The 10,425-nt window shown below is 40.5% G+C and overlaps 1 protein-coding gene across 4 annotated transcripts in view; it reads left to right on the top strand.

Moving 5' to 3' along the window:
- Positions 1-10,425, top strand: part of LOC106520053 (phosphatidate phosphatase LPIN1) — a 30,805-nt gene that overhangs the window by 8,284 nt on the left and 12,096 nt on the right. For 3 of the 4 annotated variants that reach the window (XM_014011971.1, XM_014011969.1, XM_014011968.1), the window contains exons 2-4: positions 5,792-5,995; positions 6,082-6,177; positions 9,432-9,703. In XM_014011971.1, coding sequence (XP_013867425.1) covers positions 5,804-5,995; positions 6,082-6,177; positions 9,432-9,703 — 560 coding nt within the window. In that variant the 5' untranslated portion in view covers positions 5,792-5,803. Of the gene's footprint in view, positions 1-1,705; positions 1,920-5,791; positions 5,996-6,081; positions 6,178-9,431; positions 9,704-10,425 lie in introns of those variants that run through there. The other variant, XM_014011970.1, reaches the window with a different exon arrangement.

Consider the following 10,425-nt stretch of genomic DNA (forward strand, 5'->3'; position numbering starts at 1 on the left):
CACACACACACACACACACACACACACACACACACACACACTGCAAAAGCAGCTTTGGTAATAATGTCTTAGTGCATTCATAACCCTATTTTTAAAATGACTTTGTCTATTTTGTGTGACTGTGGTACATTAAGTGTTTGCTACTGTATGTGTGCAACAGAGTAGCCTATTTATTACAAGAAAAGTCTGGTTTTTCACGGTGTTGAGTAACATAAGGCTGAAACCAGCAGCCAGCCACATCCTCTCTGCACAGGGTCTCATTCTGAAACAGCTAATATCGCCTGTGCGAGGCAGCGCTGTGATTGGTCAGAAACATCACCTCACTGCACCACTCTTTGCTGGGTGACTTTAAAATCTGTTTTATGGCAGGTCGTCGTGACATATAATCAAACACATCCACTTTTTGAGACTTCAGGCACAGCATTCTCTTCAATTAAGTAGGCTTTAGTATTTTTTTTAATGAGAAACATCCCTACCTCAATTTCTGAAAAACTTATTTAACTAGTCATAATACCATATAACTTATATATTATGAATATACTAGACTTTGAGTTTTCTTTCTGTGTATATTTCATTCATTTCAAAGGGCCCCCTTTGCATCAAGGAGGGGACAGTGCTAGAAATCTGGCAAATATTACCCTACCCTCAAACTGCAGAAATAAATACTTATTTATTGGTGGTTGCCAAGATGAAGTAAGAAACAAGGCCGAGATTAATAAAAAGAAATCCACTTCTTTTTATACTCACAAAAGTGTTGATGTGTAAAAACTAAAACCAAAATGGTACGTCATAGCCTAAATATGAAAGAAACCCTGAGCCATATTGTATATCTGCTTTGCAGATGCAAAACATTATATGCAGCTGCAGATCTAGAATATGACTGAGTATTAGGGCCACCTAATAGATTTTTTAAAAAATTACAATAATATAGTCATAAATACATAAAGTTTAAATATTACTAGAATAAAAATGGAATAATATGAGACTAAAGCCATAATATTATGAGAACTCCTGCAAAAAAAAATAAAATAAAAAAATAAAAAAATCAGTCTTACTAAAAGAGAAATGTTGAGCATCTTATGCAGTTATACTTTGATATCAAATTAACAAATAAAGAAATACTTAATCTTTTTTTACATACTTTTTCTTAATCTAACACATCAGCATCAAATTATTATTAGCGGGACTTTGAAACAATTTTGTCAACAGCTGTGTCTATTTCAAAGACTTTATTCTCATATTATTTCAGCTTTATTCTGTAATATAGACTTTTTTCTGGTAAAATGATTAGTAATTTATTATCGTAATTTAAAACAAATTTTCTTAAACTGGCTCTAATACTCTTCGTACTAGACAGTGTAAAAGTAAAGTGATTATGTGATAAACCGGCTTGCCATACAAGTAGCTCCGGTGCTCCCGTCTACCACAGAAGCTACTGGCTTCAGTTTCAGTAGCTCCCCAGTAGCTACAAAAATAAAGCCCAATAAGCTTCTAACACAAAGTTTTCTGTTACAAAAAATAAAAATAAACAAAAAGTAAAAATAAATAAAACAAACTCTTGTGTCTAACACGGATGATGCGGTTGTAGTTCTAGCATCATTGCTGAGCCACTGTGGCGAATAAAACGGTGAGTTTAGAAACTCATCAGCTCGACGCTGATTGGCCAGAGGTCCTCTGACGTCACCCCACTGAAAAGCTCCGTGAGAGACGAGTAAAAAAGAAAACGAAGATAAACAGAGATGAAGAAACGAGACTGGCTTTCACGTAAATAGTCAGTCTTTGCCTCTGGAACTGGGTGACACAAAGCGTGGACTGTCTGAGACGCTCTGTGGAGAAACAGGAGATATTTAAATACCTTTACCGCTGCGGGGCAAGACTTGCCCCTGTGTTAAAGTCTGCCAGCATATTAGCCTGAACAGGTATGTATCTAATTACTGCATTTTTTTTACTTGTTTTCTGTAAAAGTCTGCTATGATTAAATTGACTGAAATTCAGCTACCAGCAGATAAAATATGACTCAGCAACATTTAATGCTGTTTTTAAAATTATTATTTGTTTCATTGTTATAGGCATTCTCATGTTGTAATGAATGTATTATTTTCTAATATTTTTACACACTGTGCCTTTTATCCTTTAAAATAATTAGGAACGTACAGAAGCTTACTTTTCAGATACTGATGTTCTTAAAACAAGACAAACAAACAACAACAACAACAACAAAAAAAAAAAGGCATGAGCTATTAATCACCTGCTGAGTGGTTCTGGTACATTCCAGCACAAATTGTAAACTTTTTCAGTCAATGAGCTAAAACACTTCTGAACACCAGGTACCAGTTCAGCTTCAGGTGAAGTCCTCCATATTATTCAAAACTAAAAGCTGAGGAGTCTGTTTTGAGGGACTCTTCCTCTTTTTTTTTTATTTATTTATTTTTTTTTGTCTCTGACAAGACAGGCTATTTTTGGATGAAGCTGCTCAGCACCATGCAGTAAAAAGCTCTGTAACAATCAGCTGTGAGGGATGATGTAATTCAGTGCTCGGATGGAAAATGTAGTGAATAACTGAACCTCATGGTTCTTTAGTCTGATGGGCTTGTTTTCCCCCTTAAGGAGGGCCTCATTTTGGTTTGATCACGTGATACATAGAAGAGGTATGTTGGCATTTTTCCATGTTTTCTTYGCCAAACGGGTCAAGGTCAACCCTCCTCATCTGTTAATGAGCAACTTTTAAAGCTCCACCTACTGATTTTGTCACCGAACCTTGTGTTATCTAATTGGCATCTGGTGCAGGGAAACATAACACCAGCAGGCCTGATGTGACTGATTTCACTCTTGTTTTTTGTCTCAGTGCTCATTTGAACATGCAAATTATGTTAACATCTTCCGGAAAAGCAACAAATATTTGGCTTTCCATCCCTCCATCCATCCATTTTCTTCCGCCTATCTGGGGTCGGGTCACGGGGGCAGCAGCTTCAGAATGGAGGCCCAGACCTCCCTTTCCCCAGCCACTTCTTCCAGCTCCTCCGGGGGAACTCCAAGGCGTTCCCAGGCCAGCCGAGAGACATAGTCCCTCCAGCGTGTCCTGGGTCTTCCTCTGGGCCTCCTCCCAGTGGGACGTGCCCAGAAAACCTCACCAGGAAGGCGTCCAGGAGGCATCCTTATCAGATGCCCGAGCCACCTCAACTGGCTCCTCTCGACGTGGAGGAGCAGTGGCTCTACTCTGAGTCCCTCCTGGATGACCGAGCTTCTCACCCTATCCCTAAGGGAGAGCCCAGCCACCCAGCGGAGGAAACCCATTTCGGCCGCTTGTATCCGGGACCTCGTTCTTTCRGTCATGACCCAAAGCTCATGACCATAGATGAGGGTAGGAACGTAGGTCGACCGGTAAATCGAGAGCTTCGCTTTCTGACTCAGCTCTCTCTTCACCACGACGGACCGGTACAGCGCCCGCTTTACAGCAGACGCTGCGCCAATCCGCCTGTCGATCTCCCGCTCCCTTCTTCTCCCATTCGTGAACAAGATCCCCAGATACTTAAACTCCTCCACTTGAGGCAGGACGACCCCCCTGACCCAGAGAAGGCACTCCTTTTCCGGCTCAAGACCATGGCCTCGGATTTGGAGGCACTGAGCCTCATCCCGGCTGCTTCGCACTCGGCCGCGAACCGCTCCAGCGAGAGCTGCAGATCTCGTTCCGATGAAGCCAACAGATCCGCAAAAAGCAGAGATGCGATCCTAAGGCCACCAAAATGGATCCCCTCAGCACCTCGGCTGCATCTAGAAATTCTGTCCATGAAAGTAATGAACAGAATCGGTGACAAAGGGCAGCCTTGGCGGAGTCCAACTCTCACCGGAAACGAGCCCGACTTACTGCCGGCAATGCGAACCAGACTCTGACACCGGTCGTACAAGGACCTGACAGCCCATATCAAATGGCCCGGTACCCCATACTACCAGAGAACCCCCCACAAGGCCCCCGTTGGGACATGGTCGAACACCTTCTCCAAGTCCACAAAACACATGTAGACCGGTTGGGCGAACTCCCATGCACCCTCCAGGACCCTGCTGAGGGTGTAGAGCTGGTCCAGTGTTCCACGACCAGGAYRAAAACCACACTGCTCTTCCTGAATCCGAGGTTCGACTATCCGACAGACCCTCCTCTCCAGGACCCCTGAATAGACCTTACCAGGGAGGCTTAAGAGTGTGAATTAGGCGTTTTATTTTTTTATTTTATTTTTTTGGAAAGACCTCTAAACCCTCATAGTGTAAAACTTGTCCTCTTTTCTTTGCAAGAGCATGAAGTGATTTGTTGCAAACACACACAAACATACAGGTCCATGATGATGAAACAAATACACGCCTGGTTGTTTTGTAACGGTATCTTTTTATATTCTGGTGCTCTCGCTGCTACGCTGCTCCAGTTTCAGCTCGGCTAATATAAGACATGGAAGGTCTTAATATTGCAGACACTTTAGAAGTGCAGACCGGTCTAACTTAAGTCTGGAAAACAGTTGGATAGGATTTCCAGGCTAATGAGAAAGAAGAGACGGAGGTTGGGGCGCAGTGTCAACCTACAACCAGCTTTTTTTTAAAAATTGCACAAACACTTCTTCAATTTTATCACTAATATTATAAAGACACAGGATGTCATCCTCAAGAGAGACCTGTTCAAAACAAACCCCAGGTAACAATGTAAATTCATTAACACAGCTTATTTGTATAAATTACCCCAGTTTGAAAATAAGTGCAAATATGAAACATAAAATAATATTTATAGGAAAGGAACAATTTTAATCCATTTTGCCTCCCATTTAACAGAGTGCCTCTGTTTCAGGTGTCGAAACAAATTTGTTGTACTCCTGCTTTTTGTAGCAAGAGCCTTCAAACAGATTTTGCAGTGAGGTGTTTGTTGCTCCAAGTCTGAGATTGCGAAACCTAACCAGTTCCAGATAACTGAAGTACCAGTGCCTTTTGTGAGAAGTAGATCGTCTTTGCTAGGCTAACATTCTGTCATGTCATGTAAGCGTCTTGACGGACAAATGGGATGACCTCTGAACTACAGAAACCCCAAAGAGAGCACTGGTGTGGAAAAAAAAATCTCCATTTTCCCAAAATTAAACCTTTATAAATGGCAAATTCGAATTAATAGATTAAATTGATTTATCGCCCAAACCTAATTTCAAACAATGTAACTTTAACTTTGTAAGCATTTACTTGTGTTTAAAGATGGGACAAAACATAAATTATTAATGTCAAATGCAAAATATCCAAAATTGGGCAAACAACTAGTGTGAAAATAAACATCTGTGTCATCAGCATACATGTGTAAGATGCATCAGTAACATTAGATTCTACAACGTTAATGCAAAATAAATAAATAAATAAATAAATAAATAAAAAGAGGTACCAAAACAAAGCCTTGAGGCACACCTTTTGTGATATCTGAGTAAATAGAAGAGAGAAAGCACATTGCTTATAAAATATATAAGCAATAATATATTTGAAAAACAGACAGTAATTATTAAGTTATATTAAGATGCTGCAATCTACAGAGTCAAACGCTCAAGACAAATCTATAAAAAAGTACAGAATTGTAATACTGTGTCCTAACACCTGTAGTCCAGTACATCTTCATCTGATGAGTCACAAGTTTCTCAAACACCTTGAACAGGATGTAGTGTTTCGAAATAGTCAGGTGGCTATTTAGTCCTGTAGTTTCACCATCGTTGAATAATGAATAAACTCTGAAACAACTCTTTTTGTTCTCTCCTCTCATTTCCCCTGTTCGTTCGGACAGACCCGTCAGACCATGAACTACGTGGGCCAGCTGGCGGGCCAGGTGTTCGTCCAGGTCAAGGAGCTGTACCGAGGCCTCAACCCCGCCACCCTCTCCGGCTGCATCGACGTGATCGTGGTGAGGCGGCCCGACGGCTCGCTGCACTGCTCGCCCTTCCACGTGCGCTTCGGGAAAATGGGCGTCCTGCGCTCCCGAGAGAAAGTGGTAAGATCTTATAAAAGCAACGTTAAGAATTATAGGGAAAAGTCCGGATCATGTACGTCATAACCCCTTATTTCTCTTTGCTTCAGGTGGACATAGAAATCAACGGAGAACCGGTGGATCTTCACATGAAGCTTGGGGACAATGGAGAGGCGTTCTTCGTGCAGGAAACAGAAAACGATCAGGTAATGACATAACCAGAACACAACCAGTGAACTGTTTCAGGCACGTCGCTGAGATTTAATGCTAATAGCACTGCTAATGCTGTTAACACTGTTAACGCTGCTAACACTCTTAGCAGTGTTAGCATCCGGTGTCAGAGCTGAACTTTAAACTGTCGGACGGCAGGTACCATCTGTAATGTTTTCTATGAACATATTTTGAATTAAAATCTTCAGCAGAGTTAGCATCATTAGCAGCGTTAGCAGTGCTAACAGCATTAGCAGCATTAGCAGTGTTAGCAGCACTAGCAGCATTAGCAGTTTTAGCAGTATTAGCAGCACTAGCAGCGTCAGCAGAGTTAGCAGCATTAGCAGTGTTAGCAGTATTAGCGGTGCTTGCAGCGTTAGCAGCCTTAGCAATGTTAGCAGCAGTATTGGTTGCTTTTGTCCATCTGTGTTCAAAAGGCAGAAATGGTAGTAGCTGATACTAATCCCAACACAAAATCACTTCCCCATTATCAGTAATTTTGTGTTTTTTATTTGCTATTTTTTGACCAAAAAAAGGCAAAAAAATTAAAAAGTTATAAAAACGAAACTAAAAAACCATCACAAACACAAAACCTATTATTAACCTAATTTAGTTAAGTTAAATTAAATTAAATTAAATTAAATTAAATTAAATTAAATTAAATTAAATTAAAAATAGTAACTCCACCAGAGTGTCACTTTTGGTGGCACTTTGCTGGTCCCAAACCCGGATTAAGGAGGAGGGTTGAATGAATGAAGAGCAGCTCCACACAGCAGTGTTTTGGCACAGAGAAACATCTACCCGGTAAATAGTGGCTCTTCAGGGCCCAGACTGGACACCTCTAGTCTAGCACATGGGTCTGCAACTCATTGGCTTATTAATAAAATGTGTCCGGAGTCACAAAATGTGCTACAACTGGGATTATCAACTGGTGGCCCATGGGCCAATTCAGGTTCGTTGAAGGGGGGCCTTTCAGGCCAGTGAGGGGGACATTATAAAACTAACAATAGATAGAGAATATTAATATTTATATTTACTTTTGCAATTTAGGGCGAAAGATTAATATAAACAAGAAAATTACTGCATTTAGTTTTATACAAATTTAAATAAAAAACTWCAATTGAACTCTGAAGGAATAATTATTATTTTTAGTTCTTATTATCTAGTATAGTCCTAAAGGCCTTTAAAGGCAGCCCTGATTAGTTTGAAACAATGATCATTCATTAAGGCTGGAAGTACTATTATTGAAGTGGCTAACAGGCTAATAGCATGATCTAATCCAGTGTTTTTCAAAGTGGGGACCACCAGTGGGAGTCTCAGAAAGCTGGAGGGAAGATAATAAAAAAGAAAAAGAAAAAAAATCAAATCTGTTTTGTAATCTTTGTCATTTCTGATTGGCTGACGGGCAAATTTATCAAGCTGTGTTGCTCTTCAAGCTAGCATAACAAACTAGCATCTCTTGTCATGCTGTGCCTCGACTGTGTGTCTGGCGCTGTGTCCAAAACCGTGGGCCGGGTCCTCCGAAGGCTGAATTCATCGGCCGCATACGTCACAGCGCCGCGACGAAGGCCGTCCCAAACCAAAGACTCCTCCGATGCAGCCGACAAATGCGTCCTTCCTTTGGCCTGAATCGATGGACTGGTCTGATGGATCCTTCCCGGCCCAGTGTATCCCATAATGCATTGCGGTCCGACTGGAGATTTTTTTATGCTAGCAATGGCGGACATAGCGGGAGAAAAGAATACATTTTAAATAAAAATATGGCGATATAAAAGTTAAAAATTTCTAGAGGTTGTAATTCAAATACTTTTAATCATTTGTATAAAAGTGATTTTAAATACTATTTTTGTCATAAAAAACGCGAAATAAACATGCACCTGCGGTGGGTCAATTAGTTCTTAAAATATTACCATAAAGTGTTACCATGGACAATCAGTGCTGAAGACTTAGAATAAAATGAAATTTTATAGCCACTCAGCCCTTAAAACTTCACAACTCTTCTGTAAATTCAGGTTCATTTCACTCAGTCGTGTGTTACTCTTCACTTCACAAGCTGGACTGTTTGAATGTCAATCAGGAGGTGGGGGGGTGGGGAGATAATACAAAATCAATCCTTTTCTCTGGCAAATTAATCACATTGATTCATAGAGGCAAGTCTCCTGAGTATTGATGAAACATACAGTACGCTCCCTCAGCTCATTAAAAGTAAATTTAAACTCCACCCTTCCAGACACACCTTTTGAAAGTATTTTTCACACTTGACAGTTGAAACAAGGTCATGCTGTGTATTTCCCTCTCCTTTTTGAACAGTTTCCTTRTGTTTACATGTGAGAGCTATGAATGAAGTATTTACTGACCCCACATTCCAGTCAAACACTTTGCAGCCGTGGGTCATAACCCTGAAAGGTTTTCTACCAAGTATATATGCTTATAAAAGTAATGCAATTAGTGGCTTTGCTATTAGAAAACATAGTTTTTAAACAAGCCCTTGAATTTTGGGGCTTCCAGGTTTTTATTTTGCAAGTTAAGGAGCCATGTACTTTGACAGTAAAATGTTTTTTTTCACCCTCATGAAGACGTGTCCAGCCAAAAGAAATAAACAAGCAATAAAGCACTGAGGCTCTAACAAGAGAAGCAGGCRATTTATTTTCCCCAGAGTGGTGTCGTATTCCCAGGCTTTGAAAGAGCAAGGGGCCGAGTGGGGGTGAGGGGGAGTGCTGTGCCTCTGAGTCCGTTTTCTTGGCACGGGGGAAGAAAAACGTGATGTGGTATTGTCAGGCTACATATCAGATGGTTCAGCATTAGTTTCCCTTCCGTTTTTCTTTTTTTTCTTTTTTTTTTTCCATTTACCCGCACACATTTCAATGCTTTGCAGTGATAAACTAATCCTAGAAAACATTCTCCTTTCCTAGAAGCGGAGGCAAAGAGGGTTGAAAACATTCTTTAAAAAAACTGGGTAAAAAAAGATTTTTTTTTTTTTGTTTTGACTTGTGGACATGCAAAACCAAAAAAAGAAGTATTTTTGTGTGCACAATTCAGAACTGCAAACTTAACAGTTTAGGTTTTGCATCCAGTCAAAATGATCCTCCCTCATTGAAATTAACTTTATACAAACAAGGTTTTGCATTTAGTTTTGTTTATTTTCCCCCAAAATTATCTCAAGTGTTTGCATCACATTTTATAGTTGGCTATGCTTGATATACTTCACCCAAAATATTCATTACCCTGCTTGTATTTTTGCTMCACGCAGGAAGTTGTTCCCTCCCACTTGGCCACCTCTCCCATCTTGTCAGATGGGGCCGTTTTGATGAGCTCCCCCCTGCTGGGGAAGAACTCGGGGTCTCCCGTACAGAACCTGGGCTCCCTGGGGAGCGGTGGAGAGAACAAGAAGAGGAGGAAGAGGAGGAGGAAGAGCCGGGCGGACAGCACGAGGAGGGAGGAGAGCGGAGACTACTCGGCGAACGAAGACATGTTTTCCATCGACATGAGCTCTGACGAAGACGGGGAAATGGAGAGCAACAGGTAAAACGGAGAGAGAGAGAACGTATGAGGACGTGAAGACAAAACTACCGTTATTTCTACATTAGAGCCGCAAACAGGAATGATTTGAAGGTTTCTACTAGAGCTGCACGATATATCATTTGAGCGTTGTCACCACAACATGTGTATGCAGTAGTCAATCCCATGATGCTGGAGGCAAATTAAATCAACGTCTTATCTAAGCCATAAGTCATAGCACTAAATGATTGTGTGTTACAGCTTTTATTTTGATGGGTTGATTCTGATGGCAGAAGCAGGTGGCTTCGTGTAAAAGAAGAAAAACAACTAAAACTAATTTTGTTGTGAAACTTCTGGGACAATATGAGCACATTTGCTGAGAACTGGAGGAAGAGAGGCAAAATATGGTTAGCATGAATGCTAGAAACAAAGATGGACAAAAGAGGCAACGTTAGGACACATTAGGATATGTACTCATGTCCCAGCACAATAAAAGCAATAAAAGATAACAAGAATAACTTTCAAATACAGACAAAAAAACATACTTGTAATGCGCACAAAATCTAACAAGATGGCAGCATAACTTAAAGTGGTATTCAAGTTTTCTGTTGAAAATTCCTGTATTTTTTCATATCGCACAATTAGAAAAATATTGCATTGTCAGTTTTTTACAGTATCTTGCCCTAGTTTCTACAAAACATAACTATGATAAAACGCTAACTACAGACCTTTTTTATATATATACT

The sequence above is a fragment of the Austrofundulus limnaeus genome, unplaced genomic scaffold (assembly GCF_001266775.1).
Source record: "Austrofundulus limnaeus strain Quisiro unplaced genomic scaffold, Austrofundulus_limnaeus-1.0 Scaffold86, whole genome shotgun sequence".
NCBI classification, from domain to species: Eukaryota; Metazoa; Chordata; class Actinopteri; order Cyprinodontiformes; family Rivulidae; genus Austrofundulus; species Austrofundulus limnaeus.